This window comes from Cydia splendana, chromosome Z (genome assembly GCF_910591565.1).
Source record: "Cydia splendana chromosome Z, ilCydSple1.2, whole genome shotgun sequence".
Classification (NCBI taxonomy): domain Eukaryota; kingdom Metazoa; phylum Arthropoda; class Insecta; order Lepidoptera; family Tortricidae; genus Cydia; species Cydia splendana.
Window position 1 is genome coordinate 7,964,915 of NC_085987.1, and position 25,634 is coordinate 7,990,548.

A 25,634-nucleotide genomic window follows, 5' to 3' on the forward strand; every position below is an offset into this window, starting at 1 on the left:
CTCGACCGATCCGCAATTTGTACTGAGCGAGCAAAATCGATAAATCCAACAATTACAGTATGAGACTAAAATATAATAATTGTGTTTGAATGTAATTAAACGTATGATATGTAAAAAAATATTACATGTGAAATGTAACACTTTCTTTTTGTAAATTTGATGTCCCCGACCTCTTTTTATAACAAAAAACCGAGCAAACAGGCATTTTTGTGCAGCAGTGTTCACGCGCGCGTCTGGACTCGGTCTAGTCATGGTATAATAATATACTCCGCCTGGTACTCCATTCCCGTCTTTTCTAGGTCACCTAACTGACACAAGCCTACGTCATCATGCGACAGCGCTATATGATAATATGCGATAGCGCTATATATAGCGGCCATGTTATTGTGACGTAGGCCTGTGTCACTCTGGGAATAGAAAACCATGTTTTATTAGACTATGGGTCTAGTGAAAAATCCAAGTGCAACTAGTTTTATTACCCGCGCTAGATTAGATTGACGCGCTAATCTTGTACCTCGGCAGAGGGGAAATAGTGCGAATGCCGCCTCCCTTCCGTGTTGCTCGAAGTTTCCTACACAATATCTTGCCTTATGTTTTCCCTGATATTGCATAAAACCTATTTTTGACTCGAACATGTGTTTTTACGAAAATGTGTCACTCAACGTCAATGCGTCATGATAAATTTCTTAAAGGATTACATTGTCTTTGAGTTTCGGTTCAAACTGTATTTTTTTCCAAATTGCAGTTTAAACTGTTTTTTTTTCAAAATACTGACGCGATTATAGTACGTAATCAAATAGATAAACCATTTTTAAAAATCATCATGAGCACACGTGGGAGTCAAGAACAAGATGCCGACTCGTTCTTCCGTAAGCAGCAGCAGCAGCAGCGCACGCAGATCTTGTACTCCAAGCAGACCCGCGAGCGACAAGTCTACATGGAAGACCTCAGAGAATATCGGCGGCAGGTTGAAAAAAAGGCCATGAAGAGAATGAGAAAACTCGTCGGCCCGCGCTGGTACCAAGTACTCAGTGTACCGCAAAGAGACGCACTCGATAGCTTAGGGTCATCAGTTTACCAAGATTTACTGGAAGGACGGCCCACTAGGACATCCCGTATAATTAATAGACTCGGTGTCGTACCTCCCCCAAAACCCATGGACTTGATGGTTGCTAACTTCCACGGAAACGATGACCCCAAAAAAATGTTGGGGCATTTATATTTGCTGCTCTTTGGCCACTCGATCGAGGGAAAGCGGAATAGTTACTGTTTAAATGCCAAGCTCATTTTATCGGCTATATTTTATTTGGGTTTAAAGAATTTGATCGAATTGTTGCGAGAACAATTTAAACCAGATCAAGATGGGGCACCAACGCCACCAAAGCGAAAGCCTAAACGCCAAGCACCTCTTCCGTCTCCGTACCTGGAGAGATCTATAGTACCGTTGTGGTATCCTGCTAGCCCCAAAAAGTTTACACCTCCTCCCCTGCCTAACTTTGACGACCTCAATGAACCTTATGTGGAGAGCGACGAATACAGAATTCGAATAAAGCCACCGCCGCCTCCACCTCCACCGCCTCCCCCAAAACGCATTCCACTAGCAGTTTGTGACAAATTGGCAGGCGTGTTTAACATCGGGCCGAGTCAGGTAACCTCTGTTACGATGAAGACTACGATGAGTCAACGAAAGGATCGTAATCATGATATGACACTTGAAGTTAAAAAGAAAACTTATGGCTTATGCATAACGCGACCGAACCGCAAAGGTTTACGTCGCAAGCCTAAACCTCCCACGACTGGTGTAAACAACGTTCAGTACTTGATACAAGGAGTGTATACAATTGGCCGGCGGACGGTATTCGTGCTTGGTAGCGTATCTATACTGCCCTCAGAGGGCGAGCTTATACACGGTGGGTTCGCGCAATCTTCTACCGGCTACATGAACATACACCTCGGATTCCGTGGCTACCCGGCATCACCAACACCTGATCCATGCGACTGCCACCAGAAATGGCACGACAAAATACTAAAATACGTCAAAGAAAGCAAATGCCACTGCGGCCACAACTACGACTACGGCAACGAGGGCACTTTCCCACCGGACGAGGTTCCTTATTTCCAAAGGCCGAAGGAGGGCGCACCTTATCATTTTAACTACCACACAATATTTGACGTAGATCAAAAGCAAGTGATAATCAAAAAAGAAGTTAAAAAGTTTCTAGACGGGGATAGCGTGACAGGGTCAAGAAAAGTAGTCAAAAAGAAAGAAAAGAAGAGGTCGTCTAAGACATGTTTGGGGCAGAATCCGAAGCCCTCGCAGTATCTGAAGTGCGCGCTGCGACTGCTGCGAGGCGTGAACGAAGCGGCGCGGCTGCCCGACGTGCACCTGGCGCCCGAGCTGGTGGAGTGGATGCGGCGCCGCATCGCCGGCCCGCTGGGCCCCGCCCAGCGCCAGGCCTACCTGCGCCAGAGCCTCGAACTGCAGACCAGGCTTGAGAGCATCACGCCCAGGATTTACGGGCCCCTCATTTCAAAGAACGACACCCAGTTCGAGGTCGCTTCTACCTGGGCCCACAAGTTAAAATTCAAAGACAGATTTAATAAGTACTCGTGCGAATACAGAAGACAACTGTTCAAATGTTTCGCCAATATAAATAATATATTCTGGCGGATCATGTTCCACCCGGAGTTTCCCGACAAGAAGTTCCGCGAGATATTCTTTTCGTATTTGTACTGGAAGGCAGACGACCTGATGCTGTTGCGGCCGTACTGCTCGGCCGAGACGAACGACCGCAAGGTGCGGCTCATGAACCGGCGCATGGTCTGCCTGCCCAAGGGCTACGAGCCGGAGGAGTGACGCGCACCCGCCGTGCGCCCGCTCAACTAGAGCCGGGGGAAATTCGTTTGGACTCAAAATATAAACACATTTTGAATACTTTATTGTTTCTTTTATTACTAGACACAAAGAAAAACATCATAAACACGACAGTTTCCAGTGTAGGTAGGTAATTTATTTTAAGTCAGACATAATTATTTAAAAATAACATTGATTGATTACGTATTCATAATTTAATGTTATTAAGATAAACTGCTTAACATTGACGTTCACTGGAGAGCAACTAGGTTGGCTCGCGCAGCCCATAGGCGATTCTCCACGTAGAATACGCAAGTAACAGATACAGATACTATTTGTGTGGATAGTAGACCTTTGTACCGCTGAATGAGACCCCTTCGAAACTATATAATTCAAAATTGATTTCATCATATTGGTGATTTTAAATTCATTTACAATGAATATTTACTTTATGAAAAAATCTTACCATGTCATGGTCGTATTATAATACTCCGAAGGTATTATAAAATATTTCTTTATTTACTAATTGTATATGCCATCTACACAATATATACTTACTATATGCTTACTATCTAGAAAATATTATGATACAAGTCTTTAAACTAGGGTAATTTAAAATAATAAAAATAACGTTTTATTGTAAATACAACACTATTGCTACAATTGTAGTAGGTAGATGACTACAACGATAGGTATAATAGAACGCTTACGGATATTCAATCTTCTTTGGTATCAATGTTGCAGAACAAAACATAACAGGTCGCAGATAGAACATCTAACCGGCTGAGAAGAATACTGATACGAAATCAAATGATAATGTCATTAAAGCATCTCTTAACTAAACCTAATGAAACAACTTATAACAATGTAAAATGATAATGGCAAAACGAACCGTGATTATTGATCCAGGGATCTAATTATAAATCAATTGACCTCATTAGACAATCCCTAGGTATATCGGCAGCCGAATAATTATAGATAGCGCGACAAGGCCATTCTTCCACCGGCTATGAAACTGCTGTAGGTAATGTTGTTATTTTAGGTATAAAACCTTACCAACTATTTTATTTAGGCCTTCATAGTCGGTGGAAAAATGAACTTAGCATACCAATATTACGCTATGTTCGTCTTTAAATTGTGCAACATTACATTCATATTAAAATTTAATAAAATATAAAATTAAAAAACCATAAAATATCAGATGTAAAACAAGACGGACAGTGGAACGGTTTGTGCACGAAGCTTACAACAAAGGTTTAAAATATAGAATATATATATACATATATGTATAAATAATAATAATGATAAGAATAATGCCTCTAGGCTTATATTTGTTAACATGTTAACTCACACCGTCACGACAGCGTACTCAACAACTCGACCGAACATTTACAATACGTACGGACAAGGAAACGTATACCGATGCGAAGTTACTATTACTATTATAGGTGAACCAGGATCTATTGAGGGTGCGCCATGTTACGGAAATTTGTTGGTACTAATTTCTAGCAATGGCAACAACTTTAATAATAGACAACATCTACCCTTTATGATAGTTGTCAATATTGACAATGTAAACATTGCTTTGTCTAGTTTCGTGTGAATTATTATTAGACTGCAATAATCATGCCGAAAGTTTTAGATTTTACAGAGAAAAAGTTGTAAATAGTGTATATAGTTATTTATTGGAAAAAAAACGTGCGGGAGAGAAATTTCTTCCATTAGAAAACATAACGAAATTACCACCTGAATTGACGGGTAAGTTTCAAACTTATGGACAAATGTCACTATAGTCAGGTCGTCACGATTTGGTTGATGTCTTGTAATAATTTGATTTGTGTATTAGGTGTATCGCATGCATCGGTATCACGGATTGCTAGCGAAGGGCGTAAGGGCGGAATTAAACGACCAAACCTAAAAAAAGACAACAAAAAAAAGAAAATAGATTTGGATGATTTTGATTTATGTGTCATACGTCGTAAAATTCACGAATTTTATAGCGTAAAAACCGAAGAAATATCCAAACATCAAACTTCGCACTTATTAAAGTTGTCGGAATAAAACAAAAATCATCTGCCAATTTCCATTGTCCCCACTATACAAATTGTTGCTATATAAAATTCAAAACGAGCGCCCTCTTGACAATACTCCCAAAGTTCTGGTTTACCTATACATGTATGTATGCACTACTGAATTAAATCTGGTTAAATATGTATAGGTATGTAAAACATTCACTCAATTTAAAATTGTTTAGATATTTATCAACTTCAACAGTCAATTAGCAATTTATGATGGTTCTCAGTTCATTTCAAGTAATTCGGTGGATTAAACAAATAAATATAGGTATCCATCATTTTAAATCCGAGCCCTATATCTATAAAAGACATTTAAAACATTTAGACTAGTACGATTAATGTTTATAGACACATAATTAAAAACTACCTTTTCACTTGACCATCATGTATTAACAGTCGATTAATTGAAGTTGATAAGTAGTCATACAGCCAATAAAGGTATGTTTTTAGTAACGTATTGTATTCCATTCTGGTAACATTCTTTACAGTAAAATCATTTTATAGACTGCATGTATCCATGTAAGATTATTGAATAATTTAAAAACCAATTTAAATTCTTAAATGAACTTGTGTCTTAAAACGGATTTTTGTGAAGATATCGAATGAAGTTCTATATTTTAAAAAGCTGATAGAATTCAACGCAACGCGCTATGGTGAATGAATGTTAATGTCCTTCTCTGACATAATATACACTGTCGATAGGCTAGTCACCGAGTGGCATGCAAGTAATGAGACTGTACAGTATACACGTTACTAAGTGATGTGATTATATTTGTAGCTCCTGGTGGTTGTGCTGGTGCGCGGGGTGCGGCGCTCGCTGCTGCAGGTGCACGAGCGCGGACAGCAGGCGCGTGTTGGCCTCGTCGAGCGCGGCGATGCGGTGCTCCTGCGCCTCGATCACGCGCTGCTTGTGCGACAGCGCGGCCGCCATCTTGCGCTGCTCGCGCCGCAGCTCGTCCTCAACACTGATCAACCTGCCCACGTTTCAAAGTTATTTGCGAATTTTTCAACGCGAATATAGCGACTAATAGAAGAATTACCTATTTTTCAATTCTGACAATAAATAATTAAATAACTAAATTTTATTTCAAGTGCTTTTATCGTATAGGTACCAGACACCTTTATCATAGTCCAATTTCTTTGTCCAATGTCAGTGCGTTTCACTATCTCATTAAAGCAAAATGTGAGACGGAATACAGATTAGACAAAGAAATTGGATAGGTGGAATACCATCCATAACTGTAAGGGCCTCAAATCTTTACTATCATTAAAATTACCTGCATAATTTGAAATCAGTTAACTTATTTATACGATAACAAATCGAAATATTTGCAAATATTTCCTCAAGTAAAAAAAGGGATTTAAGAGTCATAAACTTTTTACCTGGTGATAATAGCTTTCATCTTGGTGTCGGAAGTGTCCTGGCCGGGCTCGGCGGGGCCCAGCCTCCCGCGCAGCAGATCCACGGAGTTCTTTAGCCGGTCGATCTCTCGCTCGTACTGGGAACAGTATTATATAATGACTAATGACGTCTTTATGTGCATCTTTTAATGTTTAAATGTTTGCTGCAGGATACAGCCTACAACCATATTATTTCGATAGAAAAACTAATCTATAGGGAGCGTGCATGAAGTGTAGGGGGCAGCACAGGTCCCCTTGTTTATTGGCACGAAGTGTAAATGTTAAGTTTAAGCTTCCAATGTAGCCCACATAATGGCAGAACCTACAATGCATAAGAAAAGATACGTGCATACGTGAACTGTAGATGTATTGTTTATGTTTCCGATTCAGGCCACAAGATGTTTTTGTATTTTATTTAAAAATAGTTATTTATAAGAATGTTAACCTGTTCGATGGTCCTGTGATGCTTGTTGCGGCGGCGGCCGGTGGTGCTGTAGAGCGTGTCTTCCAGGTCGTCGGAGCTGTCCGTGAGCTCCCGCGCCGACTCCAGGCTCAGCCGCCTCTGCAGCTTCTCTCTGGCCGGCTCGCGGGCCTCGCGGGGGTCTCGCGGCGTCTCCCTCGCCTCGCGTCCGGCGCGCTCGCTCGCCTCGCTCGAGTGAGACTCTCGACTAAACACCATTCGGGAAGGCGATTCCCGCCTCTGGTAATACTCCTGGTGCCTGTCCAGGTCCTCGTTTACCCGACTGCTCGACATCTTAGCCGCTGAATATGCGCGATCTAGGGGATAATTCGTTTCGGACCCGGCGTCGCCGAGGGAATATTTCTCTGGAGACACCTTCAAATTGTCCATATTGCTCAAAGCCTTCTGACTCCGTGAGATCTGTAATCGGTACATCTCCTTGTTGACTTCTTCGACATTGGACTCGGAGCGGCTCATGGGGTAGCCGCCCTCGGTGGAGATGTGATGAGGCTTGCTCTCATAGAGTGACTCGCCGCGCTGACCGAAATGCTTGTAGTTCGGCGGGTTTTGATTAGTGGAGTAGGAGAGCATGGGATTGGTGCGCGGCATGCGCGTCTTGCTGCTCTTGCGCAGGCTCGGCGAGTTGCTGGAGGACTCGTCGTCGCGCACGCGCGGCGAGTGACTGTGGTTGCTCCTTTGGTATACGTCTTCGTAATTACAATCTCTGGTTATCTTTCGGTGGGTATTGTTGCGGTTCTGCTGATCGTAGCTTCTACCTTCGTCGTTGAAGTTTGTAGAACCCTCCTCGGAGTTAGTTTCCACGTTGTCCGTGCTCAGAACCTCCTCATCTATCGATGAACTGGACGAGCCACAGGGACATCGCTTGGAATTCCTGTTCTCATTGGTTTTCTTCTTCTCCGGAGTCTGACGGCTGTCCTCCATGTTGTAGACGGGATTTGTAAACACGAGCGGAGCCATTTTCGAGTTCGCGCTCGTGTTGGTCTGCGCGGTGTCGGGCATTGTAAAGTTTTGTATGCCGTATTTTTGGATGTCGTACTCAATTTTTTGTTGCACTTGGCTTTTTGGGTAAAACTTGTCGTTCTTGTTGTCGTAGAAGTGCTTGTCCCTCTGCTTCTGGTAGTTAAGTTGCGAATACCGGCTCATTGGCTGGCCGCCGTTCTCGTAAGGTGGATGGTGATGGGCGGCGTTTTCTACGGGACTAGAACTTTGGCTGTAGGTCGCTATGCTTTGATACCCAGAGCTGGCGACGTTCGACAGCCCGCTGATAGAAACGTTCGATCCGTTATTAGCATAACCCTTATTCCCATTAACGACAATATTGTTATTGTTATTCGACTGGGTTTGTGACAATGTCTTCTTGTTCATAATAAGTTTCTCGTCGACGATATCAGAATCGTCGGCGTATTTTAATAAGTCTGATAACTCTTCGAGAGTGGCCGTGTCCCTCATGAGATTTTGCATGTCATTGGAGCAATAATTGTGGTTAATGTTGTCGGAGCTGGGCGAACGCTCGGTGCCGTTGTAGTTGGCGTTGTGGAAGTGAGTGGATTGATAGTTGCTAGGTTTGTAGCCCTGCATGCGGCGCTCGAGGCTCTCGCCGACGCCATTATTCGTCATGCCTTTGGGGTACTGGTCGGAGCCGAATCCTATCTGGACGACTTTAAGGTTGACGCAATGTTCCTGGTTGTTGTACTGCGAGCTGTAGCGGTCAGGGTTGACGTTTTGAACGGGGCTAGAGGCGTAAACATTTCTGGGGAGGGTGGCAGAGCGGAGGTTGGCGGGGGATTTCATGCCGCCGGCGTACGCGCCTTTGTACTTAGAATCCTCGGCGTTAGATTTGGAAGGGCTTATGTTGAACTGCACGCCGCTCTTGGGCATTATAGGGGAGCTGTGAGCGAAGTTGTTCTGGCCGCTGGAGGGCTCGACGGGCTTGTTGGTGGGAGTGGTGCAGGTGGGGTCGTTGAACCGGAAGATGTTGTCGGCGACGTGCGGCGTCACGCCGTTGTCACTGCTCGCGAGCCGCTTGCTCAGCTCGTCCAGGATGTCTTGCAATGGCTCCAGTTCCTGTAACAAATTTGGAATAAACAATTGACACCAATAATAAGCTGAAGACAATTTATGAAAGATTACTGATTTGAAAATATTATAAATTAACTTGAGGGTAGGTAATCAAATTTATTGTTCAAGCACGAGCTATGCATTTTCGGTTTGAGGAAACGGAAGAGTACGCACGCTATATGCCAGGCACTCAGCGCCGGAGCGCAAGGAGGCAAGTAGGACTACCATACCCAGAGCTCATACCCGGAACTGGTGAGCAGAGTGAAAACCGAGTATATTTGGGCATATTTACTGAAATTCGGTCAGTGATAAAAGTATTACACCAGGCAATTTAGGCAGCCTGTCAACAAGCAGTGCGTGCAAAGTAGCCAGCTGCTTGACCAAGAGCACGTGCGGCAGCCCATTCGGGGTCCGCCTCTACCGCGTCCACGGAGCTCTGCCAGTCTGCGACGCTGAAAAGCAGTTGCTGCCTTCTTATGCTTGATCTTACAGTCGATTGATAATTAGTAGGTATCTTACCTGAGTCCTCCCGCCAGGCAGTTTAGGCAGGCTGTCGACCAGCAGCGCGTGCAAAGTCGCCAGTTGCTTGCCCAAGTCCACGTGCGGCGCCCACTCGGGGTCCGCCTCCACCGCTTCCACGGAGCTCTGCGACGCCGAGGAGTTGCGGTTGCTGCCCTCCTGCGCTTGCTCTTGAGGACGCATCTGGAAAAATTGCGTGACGCCTTAGGCCTCGATCTTTGTTCTATAGACGTTTGGCACTTAGGGACCTGATTTGGCGGTGAGATTTTCGGTGATAAAAATGTATTCCTCTCATACAATTTGGAAGCTTTAATATTAATTTTAGCAATAAATGATTATCTTTGTCTTTCTATCATGTATAGCCCAAGATGAGAGGTTGGCTCAGATTGGTATAGATAAGGGTGGTATTCCACCTGCCCAATTTGTTTGTACAATGTCATTGCGTCTCACTCTTGCATTAAGCAAAATGTGAGACGCATAACACATTGGACAAAAAAAATGGTAAGGTGGAATACCATACTAAATGGTTCAGGACCAAGGTAAATGGCGCACTCGAAGAGAGGCCTATCTATGCTTATTGCTATTCTTAATTTTTCATCTAATTGGTGACAACATTAGGTTCGCCTAATTGAAACTAATGGAAGTAGCTCTCACCGAAATAGCTCTAAGGAACGCCTTCATATTAGGCGCCTCTTGTTCAAGGAAGTCATTGAGGAACTCCATGAAAGCCTCCTTGCCCTGGAACCGCGTGAAGTTCGCCAGTGTCTGCAGGGTCTTGGCAACTAGTGTCAGGTTGCGGGCGGCTCGCTCATTCGGGTACTCTGGAAACCAATGTAGTCTTGTAACAAACCAAGTTGTTCACACATGTACGGATAGATGGCGTTGTAATCAAACTATGAAATTTTGTTAGAACGGAATGGTTCTTACCGTGAGTAATCCCAAATAGACTTGGAGACAGAATTGCAGGGCAGAGGAAGCGGAGGAATATGGACGCACTTATCAAGTTGTCCGAAATGTCCTCACGGCCCATCGCAATCAGTCTGTAAACAACGCAAATGAAACGCATGAGGCGCCATCTATTGACGAGTAGCAAAACTACAACAGCGCATTAACCCTTTTGTTGGCATTGTATGTATCACAAGATTCAAAACAATTGTGGGTTAATGTAAAAAAAAGTTTTATTCTCTTGAAATCACGATTTTTTTGTTAAATAATATGTTGCTGTAAAGATAGCTAATGAAATAGATTGAGGATATTTTAATAACATATAAGTAAATTGTATTTCGCAGTAGTGTTTAAAGAATAAAACAAACAATGTGGTATATAAAAAAAAACAATTTCGCAAGGCTAGCAGACAAACACAAATGAACAATGAACAAAGAACAAAGGTAGATTATATGCTTTCGCACAAACATTGCAGGGAATAAAAATATATCGCTTAGTCATCCCAAAGAAAAGTAAGACATCGTAACGTACCGTTTATTAATTTTGTCTTCTTCCAGAAAACCAAGTTCTTCAATCTTCCAAGCTTCGATTCTTCGGCTCTGGGCGAAACCTAAGTGCATATTATTATGAATGCGACATACCTCTCGCGAAAGGTGGCGAAACAGTCCCTGAGCGGTGGGGGGAACCGTGGCGCGGAGCCAGCTATGGCCCTCCAGGCTAGGGTGACCGCGTCCCTGAGAGCGGTTTGTTGCCGACGCAGGGCTGCGCCGCTGCCGGCACGCAAGGGGTCAACTTCGCATTCGGCCGCGCCGGGACCGGCGGCCGCAGCCACCGCTTCGCTCAGTGTGTCCTGTTGGTACAAGAGATTATATGTGGTCCTGATATACGTATTTAGAAGTGAGTTGCTTTTGGAATACAGTTACATCGGCACGGCAGCTTCTGACGACTTCAGTCGTGTCGTTGTCGGCAAAAAATTATGTTTAAATTTATGTTTTACAGTACAATTGTATGTTGCTACAACCTGTGCAATTAATAATTAGACATTACTTCACCACAATTAAAGGCCCTTTTTATTTCCATATCCATTTATATGTACAGTCAGCAATGAGTTAATTGTACATTTGTATAACCGAGTACATTACTTTGCATGTTCTGGAACTCTAGCGACCCTAGAAACGTACCTGTAGATATTGATCGCCGACGAGTTTCAAATACGCCTCCATACTCTTGGTAGCCAGCGAGTTGCCTCTAAAAGTGAGGGAATGGTCGCCCGTCCTGCGGACGTCCAGGGCTACCACGTCGGCCAAATAGCGGGGCGCCAGGCCCGCGCCGGCCATGCACAGGACCAATGCGCAACCAATGTCCTCTTTAGCCTTTACGCCTAATAAAAATACAGAAGAAATTGAATTCAATGATCAGTTGGCGCCTGCACAAAATGTTTCGGGAATTTAGTTGAATGTAGCAGTAAAACTGATTCCGAATAACTTAGTACTATTGCTGGTTGAATATGTTATATTCAATATCTTGTGATTAGACGTTATTTACCAGTAGTGTAGTTGAATTGAGTGTAGTAACTCGTTGATAGAGGGCGCTGATTTCAATGCTTCTATGTAACATATTTACCGACAGATGGCGCTAGCATACACAAAGTCAGCTTATTTCATGACGCTGTTTTTTAACCGGTTGCAAACCGTACGTAATTATAATAATTGTAGATTGTTGCATTTGTGTGCGTGGGTAATAACTTGGTGCCCGACCCGACTTATTCACTGTTGCCTCTCTTTGACAAAGGCTTTCTTTACAGTACCAAATGCTGTATACACATTTTTATCATAGGGATTGTTAAGAGGTGACAGTGCATTTAATTTTATGCACGTAACCACTTATAGTTATTTAGCGCGTCACTTACCAATATGCGGTTCCAGATATTCGCATAGCCTCTTGTAATTCCTCTTGAGATAGTCCAGGAACCTGGCGTAGTGGTCCAGCGGGAGCACGTCCACGCTCTGGTAGCGGCACTTGATGCGGAGCGCGGGCGCGGGGGGCGGCGGGGCGCGGCCCCCCGGCGACTGGGGCTTGTCCCCCCCGGAGAGAGGGTACCAACGCTCGTTGAGGTATCGGGAGGATACGTCGTCGACCGGGATGCGGACTGTGCCTGGAATAGTAAGGTTACACATTTAGAACACCGTTGAATGACTTCTAGCCGCCCTAGCCGCAAGGTCTCCTATTCCATTTTAGATATTTTGAATCTTCATTTTGACAAATTAAAATTGCATTTGGCAACATCATCAACATCTACCTACTGTAACCTGCCCTGCTCCGGGCTGCTACCGACGCAAAGGTGCCCATCACTCTCGCTACGTTACGGCGTTGGATTGCCATGGTCAACCTTAGCATTTAAGTAAATAAAACGAGTATATCTCTAATCTGTATAGAAAGCTCCACACAAACTTGTTTGCATTGCTCGTGAGTGTACGGGCAATACAAAAGTTGGTGGACACGTCCACTCTGTTAACTGTAATGCAAAACCTTATTTCAAATACAACAAATAGTGTCCGCCGATACTCAATTAACGCCTCGGTGACGCAACGCAAGCACGTCGCTGACGCCGACTGGCATAACATTGGCAAAACAAATGCTTGGCGGTCGGCGTCAGCGTTGGGCATGCGTTCCTTGGCTGTAGGGTAAGTTGCTGTTAGTACTAACCGACAAGCGCGTGTTTGTCTCGCTTGCGACTGCGCCGCTCGGGCTCCCTGTACACGTTGACGTTGATCGCGCGCACCGCCTGGAGCCCGGTGAACTCGTACACCTCGCCCCAGAAGCACAGCTCCGACTTCAATTTCGACGATGATCTGTAGATGTCAGAGGATTCATTAGTAAAACTTTCGCGAACAAAGTTCTAGTCGCAAAGTACCCACATTTAGATATTAAGGTGAGTCCAGGCTCCTATTTCACGTCGCTGACCATTGTCACCGGACATTGACAATTCACCGTACATTGCTGGTATGTAGGTACCAACTCAGATATGTACTCGTACAGGAAATCGTCAGAGTCGGGTGTCAATTGTCAACGTGGTGAAATAGGCGCCAGATGACGAATGTACCGCTAGCGTGCCATTCGCTAACATTTGTGAAAGGGTCGCTAACTGCTCGAGTGTGTTCGCTAAATGTGGACGCCCTTTTTAGAAGCATCCTTCGAGTTTTAGAAATAAGTATTACAGTTGTCTATCGAACTATATTTATTAAATCAGGACTTTATTGTCTTTCAATTCTCGTTTACTTTACTGTACACAATATAAGTAGAAGTTAAAGAGAAAGCAAGATAATATGATAACTTAGCTGTAAGAGGGGTCCTAGAGATAGAAACTACATAAATGAACTGGCCTTCAGTGTGACTATATTTACTCGGAATACAAAATGCAGCGACACCTTAGACGTATCATATTTACGGAGCAAATGAATGAAATAAATAACATCCAAAGAAAAGATGAGCTCACACGAACGAAAAATGAACAGAAAAAACTGCAATACTTAACCGTAGTATTTTTGCCTGATTTTATTGTATTTTTAGATAATAAAGTAGATTATTGATAACGTATTAAATAAACGTTCTAGCACGTTAATAAGGCTTTTATCATGCAACTTTAAAGAACTAAAAGGTTTATGCCTATGAGGGTTCAGAAAGAAAAATATGCTTTTAAGTTCATTAATTTTATGATTTGCACAGGAAAGACGCATAACCTAACGAATATCTCAAACTAAAAAAGTTTTTGGCCCAGTTTTTACTTCTGACGCGTTGTTTTATCTGATTTTATGAAACTGTCCATCCATTACTGGCGTCTTCACCTTGCGTGGTTAGGATACGGTAGCTGTGGAAGTGCAACTCACCTCGCGTAAAGCGTGTCGTCGAGCAATATCTCGCAGTAGTAGCGCTTCTTGGGCGGGATCGCCTTGGCCTCGAGCAGCCACAGTTTCACCGAGCGCTCGCAGCGCCGCGTGCGCATCTCGGCGGGCCGCGCGGCCTGCCGCAGACTGCACATACACAACACTAATTACTACACTGACTATAAACTGATCTAGATGATATATACTAAGGAAAAAGGAACCAAGCACTCCATTTATATATTTTATTGATTTATTCCCTAGTTGTATAATATACTATTATATCGTACAGATAAACTCTATTTTTTAGGAAACGTGAACGAGCTATCTTAAGTTCATATCCTGAGCCTGAGGTACACACGATACACACTAAAACATCGTTAGCTTAGCGTATCCACTCGGTTACATTGTAGTGAGAACTCAGTTCTAGGTCTGCGGCAAGACGTCGAGACATTTTATCTGGATCGAGTTAGTAAGGCGTATAAGCCGAAGCCGAGTCCAGCTTTATAAGAGGCCAGTGTACTAGTAGCAGTTCAGACTAAGTACAGGCACGAAAGTACAGGTTGAGTACAGATTACTTCTTAATAAATGTAAATTTAATAAGCGTTAGTATAAGGCTTAAGGCTGCAAATCACCATGAGTCTGAGCTAGTTTAATACTTTACAGCCTTAAGCGGCCAACAACCATGGTAGGTCCTAAATTATACATTTCGTGAGAACCGATATTAAGTACAATTCTAATATTCTGCTCGATTACGGTAACAATAGGCCATAAGTAGGGATGATTTATTATAGTAACTGGCCATTGATTTATTTCACTGAATGTTCTTAGACACTTAAAATAAACATTGCGAATTTACGTCCATTCCAGCGGTTCTACCGATGCATTCCGCAGATATTTTAAATTCAAATCTTACCTGTAAATCCAACGGTCACGTTCCTTTCTCGAGGCGCAAGCGAAATATCGAGGAGCGCGATTCTCAGCGCTTAGGGCGAAGCAATGCGGCCGGCCTAGCACCGACGAGTGCAATGCACGTATTTCCACCTGGATAACAGATGCAATGTTACGCGAATCCACGAAGGGTTATATCCAAACGTTCTAGCTTTGAATGATGCTAAGCTACTCCACAACCTACATTCAAGTCACAACCAAATTAACGTATCTCAATAACAAACACTTTATATTAGCAGATTTAGCAGTTATTTTTCAAGTTTAGTAAATAAAATGTGAAATGTGATATAACTAATATTTTAAAATAAAACCGAAAAGGCTAACCCACCTGATTTGGCGGTCCCAAATCCATGGTGGAAACTGCAGGGGAGTGCGCCGATAGTAAACTCTCGTGCGATCTGGAACAATCGATTGAACTATTTAAGAAAATATTAGGTAACGTCTCTACGCCACCATTCCAGATACCGAGACAGATACTATTCGAGATACCGGGGACATCAATATCCAGGAGACAACAGTTAGGCAATTCTTCATACCCACAAAGACGTATAGGATAATCTAGGTACCTAATAATTATATTGGCATATACCTAAATAAATATACGAGTATGAATCTACGTTACACTGAGAGAAAAATCATCACCAGGAATTAATAAACAGTTCTGTACTGGGGGAAAAAATGAAGTTTTAGTAGTAATCATGGAAGTTTCACTATTTCTGTAAAATGTATTTATTTCTACAAACAGCTCAGTAATACTAAATCTAATTTCAGCAAACAGACTTTAGTAAATGGAGCATTAAACAAAGTTCAGTATTTGTTACAATCCATTTTTATTACTACTAAAATTCTCCGATTTTTACTAGTAAAGTTTGTGATTTTTGGAAAAAAGCATCTGTGATTTCAAGTTATGATTTTAGTAAATGTCTCACTTACATAGTTTTGTAATATCTAAAAAACGAGTTCGCGGGAATAACATTACCCCATTTAAAATAACAATTCAGTTGTTACTATAGCGACATTACAAAGTTTACTGGTATTTAGTAGATAGACTTGTTGTGTTTATGTTCATTGTTGTACCAATCACTAAACGAGTTTTGTAATACCAACACAGCGAAACGAATGTTAGTGATTTTAGTAAAATTTACTACTTGCTACGTTCATTTGGTTAGAGTTAGTATTGTGTCGGATGTCGGGCGGGCGTGTCTCGTGTCTTCTTTGTTTAAAACATACTTAAGTTAAATAATAAATTTAGGATATATTGTGGGCCATGGACATATTAACCCGCGACCTACTGTGTAGTTGGGGTCTACAGGAATATATTGTTCTGCAACTTCGAGCTAGCTGTTGTTATTCTAGTGATAATGACATCATAGGTAAATCTAAACTGTTTGCAATTCCAACCTCCCTAGCACAGGTGCGCCGCGAGAGCATGTTGCGCGCGTAATAACTACTAGTCTCTTTCTGACTGTATGAATAAGAAAGGAATGGGTAGAATATCTCGACAGGCTTTTATAGTGCCTCTTTAGTACAGAGATATACTACCAAATGCTTTTTTATTCATACAGACAGAAATAGAGACGGGTAGCTACCACGCGCGCGACATGCTCTCGCGGCGCCCGTTTGCTAGGGGCGGAGGAATTGCAAACAGTTTAGTTTTTGCCTGTGACGTCATTATCTCTAGAATAACAACAGCTACCTTGGAATCGCAGTACGGTTTAGTAAAACCTATGACGTCATCGTCTCCGATATTGCTAAAGCACGCTTAGAATTACAAAACGGTTAGTTTTCACCCATGACGTCATCACCTCCGATATTGCTAAAGCACCTCTCGGAATAACACAACCAAATTTCTGAAATTACTCTAGCATACTTCAAATTACAAATATAGAAGTTGTATTTCCTACTAAATGGAAATTGCAAAAGTCAATTTGTTCCTATTAGTTGACTCTCCTTGTCCCCGGATTAAGTTTTATTTTTGTAATTCTAAGTGTGTTTTTGTTAGTTTTTTTTCTCAGTGTATGTCACGCAGAAAATTCAATTAGTTAAAGTTACATTAGAGCTGCAAAATTATAAGTGATCCGTATTAATGTAGGTACGAGTAACTACACCTAGGCAAACTCAAGTTACACAAAGCAATATTCTGGGATCATTTCACCTGGGTTTAACATTGTCCCCTCATAGTACATAGGTAGACTAGAATTCCAATATTTTAGGTAGTAGACAGTAAATACTCAATGCAAAACTTGTATTCGAATTGGAATTGGATCCTAAAGTTACGCAAAGCGATGGGATTACAGGCGCGAGTATTAGATCTATCTAAGTTTACCGCCCAAAACTAACGTGTAATAATAGGAATAGCGATGAAGTTGTTCGTGTTTATTTAGCGGGGAAGTAATTAAAGAGCCACCAGTAAATAAGGCGCGCAGACGGGCGGGGCGACACTGCCATACCCACAACATTACGCCTTGTCTCGGTAACGTAGTGGGTAATGTCACGACATATCGCTAAATACAACATTTTAAATACATACAGATACACACCAACAAAATCCCTTTCTATTATCTCAAATCTACATTATGTCACGCAGAAAATTAAATTAGTTAAAGTTACACTAGAGCTGCAAAATTGGAATTGGATCCTAAAGTTACGCAAAGCGATGGGATTACAGGCGCGAATAGATCTATCTAAGTTTACAGCCCACAACAAGAAGTTGTTCGCCAGTATAGTATAAAGTATTTAGCGACATTACATTAGCGACAAGTTGTTAAGCCAAAGCCTAATATGCCATATTTCAAGTCACTCGGTACTCCCTATGCGCCCACACTTAGAGATATGTACAGTTAACTACCAAGAAAGGTACCAACCCCGACAACTGTACATGTAAGGGATTTCTTATCTATAACGCTGTCTAATACCAGTGCTATCTGATGTTGTTACCACGAAACAATAAAGAATATAGGCAGTGCATTTCATGTCGTTATAGCATTCGTGTATAATGTAGGTGCTCATTTCAATAGGGGATATTACTGCAATGTTCTGCCGCCAGAGTGCAGCACTACCGACTCAGTAAATTCATAGACTAACTTATACATACTGTGCCTTAAACTGTTTTTGACAAGTTTTCACAGACATTAAAATATGACATTGATGCATCAAGGCGGTTTGTTAACAAGGGCTTACGGGTAAACGCGAAAATCGAAATTTAGTTATCTGCCTCTTTATCGCTCGAATATGCAAGAGTGATAGAGAGATTAGATAACGAAATTTCGATTTTCTTGTTTCGCGGTAGGCCATGTGATTGACGTGACGTGTGATGTGTCAATGTGGTTTGTTTACTGTATGTGCCACAAAGGTGCCACCTACGCAGAGCTTTGCCTAATATTCCCTATTACTATTTTATTGAGTCTTCAAAGAGAGACCTAGCTGGATGCAAAATAAGTTCACATTTCAATTGAAGATTGACGAAGTAAACAATCGGTATGTGCTGCGATACGCGTGCGGAATGAATCCACAAATTAACATCAAACGGAAATAAACGAATTGCATTGAAACCTAACCAAATAGGGGGTATTACTGCAATGTTCTGCCGCCAGAGTGCAGCATTAGCTCCTTTAGTAAACCATAGAGTAACTTATACACACTGTGCCTTAAACTGTTTTTGACAAGTTTTCACAGACAATAAAATATGACATTGACGCATCAAGGCGGTTTGTTAACAAGGGCCTACCGGGAAACGCGAAAATCGAAATTTAGTTATCTGCCTCTTTATCGCTCGAATAACCAAGAGTGATAGAGAGGTTAGATAACGAAATTTCGATTTTCTTGTTTCGCGGTAGACCCCCAGATTGTGACTGATAGTGGTAGTGGCTGGCGCCTCCTACGCAGAGTTTCGCGTAATATTTAACCCCCGCCGCGCTGGCCGATGCTTTATAGAATATAGAATTAGTCTAGTTCAACTTCAAAGTGTCGGAATTCAGTAGCATTGGGATTTAGGTTTTAGATTAGGGTATTATAATAAATAACTACGCATGAAAGCGAAGCAGAGCTTATTGAAAATACTGGCAACTGAGATAATATTACATATTATATTAGGCAGACAGGTATTGTATTCTTGTTTACGAGTATATTCTAGCTGTGCTATAGAGAAGTGTAATGATCTAATGATATTGAAAAAGGTTATTATGTTTTTCATAATAATGTATGTAAATATAATAAATTAATAATGTATAATGTATGTTTCCTTTTATTTAATCCTGTCACTTGTTTTTAAATAAAACCCGATCCCATATATGTTCTCTCTCACTCCGTTAAAACCGTTATTTTGTTAGAAGCCAGATGTATTTACGTTCCAGACTAAATTAAGGGAGATTACAAAGAGAAAACTGAGATTGTACCGTGGAAGTCATCAGTTTGAAGAAAGCGATTGCTAGTAGATAAATAAATAAGTGAGAAACAATGAAGTAAAGCGGGTTGCTAAGCAATCTTATCCAATATCAATGTCTGAAACATTAATCGAACATGAAAGTTGAGCCATATCCAATTTATTTCCTCGACCGCAGTTTTTCTATTTGTTACGCTTTGTTATACCAAATCACGACGTTGGACACAAAATCAAAACCACAACGTGGGTTAAATGTTATTCAGAAATGGATAACTTGCGCTCGCGTAGCTAATAAAGTAATAATGCAGAGGGGTTAAAAATGGATTTTACCCGCTCTGCTACTCTGCCGCTTAGTATTTGTGGATACGGTCAGTTGCGAAGTTTTGCTAAGCTTTAAAATAGTTGAGGTTTACCTGGAAGTCCTCAAAGCATGCGAGGGCGGGTGCGTGGGCGGAGCTTGCAGCGCGCGGTCGCGCTCCAGCTTGGTGGCCGACTTGGTCCGCTTGAGTGGGTTGTTGCGGAAGGAGCGCTTCGAGAAGAAGAAAGATGCGAGCCGCGAGGGGCTGTGCTGGGCCTGCGCCCCCGGCACGGGCGTGCTGGGCGCCGAGCCGCGCCGACATGCTTTCTCGTATGATGTATCTGCGGGACAAAATTATATTCATTAGTAGGTATTTTTAGATTGATTGGAAATGATGTGCAGTCGCCCTCACTAGCGGAAAACCTCATGAATAAGCGTGGGACGCATTGATTATAAGATTTAAGACGAAACAGGAGCTGAGTTTTAAATATTTTAGGTAAATATACCCGTCTCGCTAACGGAAGCGGCACCTAAAAGTAGTGCGATAAGGACAAGGCGAAAAATCCTGCGTAAAAATCTCAAAAATCGAGGTTTCGTACTCCTCTGTTTCCTCCTCCAAAACTTAACCAATCGTAACCAAATTTGGAAATCTAAATGATTATGAAATTATCTGTGTCGGACCGTTTTGCTTTTTTGGCTAATTGATATCAGTTTTGAATACCACGCCTCTCATTGCGGCAAAGTCAATTAGGTCATTTTGGCCATTTTTGAAGGGCTCTAGCGCCTTAAAAAACAAAAATATGAAAAAAAAGCAAAACGGTCCGACACAGATATTGACAAAATTAATCTGTGTTGAAAAAATCATTGCTCTAGCTTCAAAAACCACGGAGGAAAACGAGGAGTACGTTTGTATGGAGAAATGACCACTCCCGTTGGCTCTTAATTGATGGATGATTATAGTATTATGACATGTTTTATATTATGTGTTTTGATATTTATACCAATTTCTTTCATCATTCATCCTCAAGTTTTACAGAAACATAGATTTCATTTTCTTACTTAACTTTAATTAAAAGGCATAGTAGTACACAGGTACCTACTTAAAAGGTAGCGAGTTGTAATTTAATTAGAAGAAATGTAAAATGTTCTAAGGATATTCGTAGGGAATGGACTACTACTACATAAAAAATCGGGCAAGTGCGAGTCGGACTCGCGCACGAAGGGTTCCGTACCATATAAAAAAAAAAACAAAAAAAAAAACAAAAAAAAAAGCAAAAAAAAAAACGGTCACCCATCCAAGTACTGACCACTCCCGACGTTGCTTAACTTTGGTCAAAAATCACGTTTGTTGTATGGGAGCCCCATTTAAATCTTTATTTTATTCTGTTTTTAGTATTTGTTGTTATAGCGGCAACAGAAATACATCATCTGTGAAAATTTCAACTGTCTAGCTATCACGGTTCGTGAGATACAGCCTGGTGACAGACGGACGGACGGACGGACGGACGGACGGACGGACGGACGGACGGACGGACGGACGGACAGCGAAGTCTTAGTAATAGGGTCCCGTTTTACCCTTTGGGTACGGAACCCTAAAAAACGTGCTAAAAACCGCACCCTACTCTCATAACTCATGGTTTAAAAGAAAATAACTATTAGAGTCCTGACACAGGGGGAATGTACCTACATGTTATGGGCAAGTCACATTTCCCTTGCAAATGAGTCATGTGCTGCACATGGGCACGGCGGCCATATCGTCTGCAAATGAGTCATGTGCTGCACATGGGCACGGCGGCCATATCGTCTGCAAATGAGTCATGTGCTGCACATGGGCACGGCGGCCATATCGTCTGCAAATGAGTCATGTGCTGCACATGGGCACGGCGGCCATATCGTCTGCAAATGAGTCATGTGCTGCACATGGGCACGGCGGCCATATCGTCTGCAAATCTAAATTAAAGCCGGATTCAAAATTGAGTCGTGTAATAACTAATAATGTCAATTTTAAACAGTTGCATAATAATAGATACGTAGTTAATAGAAATTTGTTAGCCTCGCTTGGCAGAACTGGCCCTGATTGCAAACAATAGTGATGCACAAGGTCCTTTCTTTACCACGGACCGATGGCATAACATACTAAACCTTACGGCAACGCAGACATATTTTAAACATAACAGACTGTTTGACTAGAACATTATATTACTCGCGTATATATACACATTTTCAAACGAACATGCATTCTTAAAAAGAATGAATGTTTTAATTCTGATCTAATAAAACATGCATATATTTTGCATTCATGATCCATTCCTATTGTCTTGGCGTAGATATAGCTACGCTTGCAAAATAAACAAGAACGGTACAACAGTATTTTGATTACAACATATAAAAATGCATACATCGATCATTAGATATTTGCATAAACGACGGTTTTAAACTTCACAGCCGATCGAAACTGCTATAACATCAGATGTTAAAACTTTCAAATAAGTACTTAGCAAACTGAAACGACATAATTTAAAGAAAAGTGTCGCTTACCTAACACTATTCTCTGATTATTCCTAATTTTGGTCTTATTTCCTGGTTTGACTTCAAAATTTTGCTGCGTCAGATAATAAATCAGCTTCCTAGCTTTGAAGGTATGCGACAGTCTGGTAAAATGCTCCTGTAGCTGACCTGTTGAAGAAATTGCCTACCAGGCGCACTATACTGACGCGCAACGCATGAAGACATCAACATTGACATAGATATAGTATATTATAACGTATCGCAGACAAGTGACGGTGTTGTATATGGTGTGGCGTGGCATCCGCCGGAAGTGGCGTGCACGCAACCCGTGACCAACGTATGCCTTTGACAATTGCTTCATTTTTTTCAAGTGATGCCTTTAAATCAAAATCCTTATAATTTGTTCTGAAATCAAACCAGCATGATTCATAATGTTTTACTCAATAAGATCAAATCTCTAAAGTTACTTGCGTACTTTCTTAAAACGTACCTCTGCATCTCGTGTCATTTTTCATCATCGTAAACAAGTACTAAATGTGACATGCATCGAAACATTACATTACTTATTAAAAGTGTGGCGGTAGTAATCAACACCAGTATAGCCTGGTTAAATAATCAAGCTACGGGTACGTACTACACGCACATCGAACACAGTCAAGAGCTTAGCTTAACCTAAACTTGGCATTCTGGTTAAAATTCTATGTAGGTATATATTTTATGACAACCGGCACCGGAACACAATTAGTGTTAACGACGTGTTAAGCAAGGAAACGCAAACTGGAAAACGCCGTTATCTGTAAATGATTTCTTACAATAAGCTCGGTACAGGTACGCCAGTAAAATTGTATTGAAATGCTGGGAGGTGCCAACGACACGTGCCGCTTTAAGCAGGCCTGTGAGGCAACAGATGTTCCGACGAGGGAGCCATTCGATTTATTACACCGTCAGACAATAAGGTCGTATTTATCTAGGAATTTATATACCACATGCAATGACCTTTTATTTATGTAGACGTGTGACGTTCATAGTTGACAAAACTAAAATTTGATCCAACGATTTTGACAACTTGACAGGTTGGCGTCACCCATACGACTAACTAAATATAGGTTCCGGAACCTATATTTGATGGCTCACGATCGTGCGCCTGGTACCATATCTACCTCTTTTTACTTACATCCATGACCACATGGGTCCTTGTTATATTAATAGGACAGTTCCTTTAATATTGCGATGTTATTTGCGCCTGACATGTCATATGTCAAATAATTAAAAAATATCTGGGAGACCGAGCTTTGCTCGGAAAATATATAAAAACTCCAAAATACGCGTTTTCCCAGAGATAAGACCCAGCTAGATCGATTTAACGCCCCCGAACACCCCCATATAGCAAATTTCATTGAAATTGTTAGAGCCGTTTCCGAGATCCCCGAAATATATACAGGGTGATTCATGAGACGTGAGCAGGACTAATCCTGCACACTCAGTAACTGATAATTGATCGATCACCGTCGTATTTAGGTGAAACAACCAGACTTTTTCCTATTTTTTTACTTTTTGGTGAGGGCAAATTTAATCCTCTACAATCATGGTCACCCTACAAGACCTAATTAATAAGCATAATTAACCTCTTTAATTTTTGATTACGAAGAAAATAAACTGTCAAACTTGAGTGAGATACGAGTTTTCAAAAGTAACCAGACCGCGATGACAGTGGTGACATTCAATTTGACACAGAATATCGGTAGTTTAGTATTCTAATTTTAGGGTGACCACGCATGTCGTAAATAAATTAATAACTTTTTTTTTCAACACGACTAGAAAATTAACGTTAACCTCACTAATACTGATACGAAAGTGTTGCTTATAATCTACGAAATGCGCAGTATTAGTCCTGCTCACATCTCCTGAATCACCCTGTATATGTATAAATAAACAAGAATTGCTCGTTTAAAGGTATAAAAATTAAAGAATTATATTGGCGCGCCTTATACAAAATTAAAATATGTATAACTACTTATGGCGTTATTCATAAACGTTTGTGTAATCTAACAAACCGTTGATAATCATTTGTCCCTATCCGTCATTTTGACATTACTGTTTGTTAGAAAGAGACAAAGGTTTATAAGAAGTCGCTAAGTTTTATGCATAAGCCGTCATCAGTAAGTTACGTCTTGGCATTTCTGATGAAAATATTGCCAAACCTAAATTAATTCAGGGTCATCGTTACGAAATACCGAACCTACACCATAAAATATAAATGCATAGACGATATATGGCCTTCCACTATAACATTATTTGTAAAAATGTAAAGTGCATAGCTGCTGCACTCGTTTTCCTGAGTGTAGGTACTGTAGGTTTAGTTCGATAAGATCAACAAAACCGTTCAGTCCACATATTTTACAATAACCAATATTAAGACCAAGTTTAGTGTATTATTTATCGTTTCTATAATAAATCGTTTGCTTCAATCAGTTGAATATTCCGTGTGTTTGGTTCAGTAAGGAGCGTCAACGGTCGGCCACAGTGGATGGCTCTCGCGGCAGCAATCACTAATTGCACGTCGCGATAACGCTCCGATAAACGCCCACGGGGAAGTGATGATAACGACGCCTGAATAACTACTGATTTAACACATAACAAACACATTTTATCAATATTTTTTATTATTGTTCTAAACTTGACACGACAATAGGTACCTATCCAACGACGTCGGTGATTGTCAACAAACTACGAGTGACATCGTACACAAACCCGTATGCGACCTTTCATTGTAATTTTAACTATAAACATTTTTGAGATTATATTCTCCTACGAATTGTATTCAATGCAATCAATTTACCTACAGATAAATTGTTACAGTAGCAATGACATGTACTTTATAGCAAATTAAAATGGGTCCCTTTTAGTCGACAATTGTACACAAAGCTGTTTTGATTTTTGATTGTTCTTGTGTGTAAATACAGAAAGAAATCTTACTGTCTCATCTCTCTCAGGCAAACAGAACAAAAGATCTGGCATTTGTTAGCTTTGGGAAAAGCTTTAGTTTATTCCAGTAATAGAATAATACAAAATGAAAGCCATATATTGTGTACAATAATAAAGGAAATACTAAGTGAACAGGTCAAAAGGTTTTGTTATTGCCTTCACTTTAGTAGTACCAAAGCTTTCCGCATTATAATCTTAAATTTGACGAAGGAAACTAAGCATCATACCGTTCCTTGACGTGCAATTAGTGAGCATTGTTTTGCAACGTGAGTCGTCAAGAAGCGTACGACTCGGAAA

The 25,634-nt window shown here is 41.3% G+C and overlaps 2 protein-coding genes across 2 annotated transcripts in view; one reads left to right on the forward strand and one right to left on the reverse strand.

Annotated features, from left to right (window-relative positions):
- Positions 1–684: 684 nt before the first annotated feature.
- On the forward strand, positions 685–2,940 carry LOC134804201 (uncharacterized). Its single transcript, XM_063777157.1, has one exon. The coding sequence runs from the start codon at positions 824–826 to the stop codon at positions 2,855–2,857; it is 2,034 nt and encodes a 677-aa protein (XP_063633227.1). The 5' UTR covers positions 685–823; the 3' UTR covers positions 2,858–2,940.
- LOC134804185 (ras GTPase-activating protein raskol) overlaps positions 2,941–25,634 on the reverse strand; it is a 166,092-nt gene continuing 143,398 nt past the window's right edge. The window contains exons 6-20 of the mRNA XM_063777118.1: positions 19,960–20,185; positions 15,494–15,563; positions 15,131–15,258; positions 14,221–14,364; positions 13,040–13,185; positions 12,243–12,488; positions 11,515–11,714; positions 10,975–11,183; positions 10,316–10,428; positions 10,043–10,209; positions 9,389–9,571; positions 6,776–8,875; positions 6,313–6,428; positions 5,042–5,903; positions 2,941–4,314 (exon numbers count right to left, since the gene is read on the reverse strand). Coding sequence (XP_063633188.1) covers positions 5,696–5,903; positions 6,313–6,428; positions 6,776–8,875; positions 9,389–9,571; positions 10,043–10,209; positions 10,316–10,428; positions 10,975–11,183; positions 11,515–11,714; positions 12,243–12,488; positions 13,040–13,185; positions 14,221–14,364; positions 15,131–15,258; positions 15,494–15,563; positions 19,960–20,185 — 4,256 coding nt within the window. The 3' untranslated portion in view covers positions 2,941–4,314; positions 5,042–5,695. The remainder of the gene's footprint in view (positions 4,315–5,041; positions 5,904–6,312; positions 6,429–6,775; positions 8,876–9,388; positions 9,572–10,042; positions 10,210–10,315; positions 10,429–10,974; positions 11,184–11,514; positions 11,715–12,242; positions 12,489–13,039; positions 13,186–14,220; positions 14,365–15,130; positions 15,259–15,493; positions 15,564–19,959; positions 20,186–25,634) is intronic.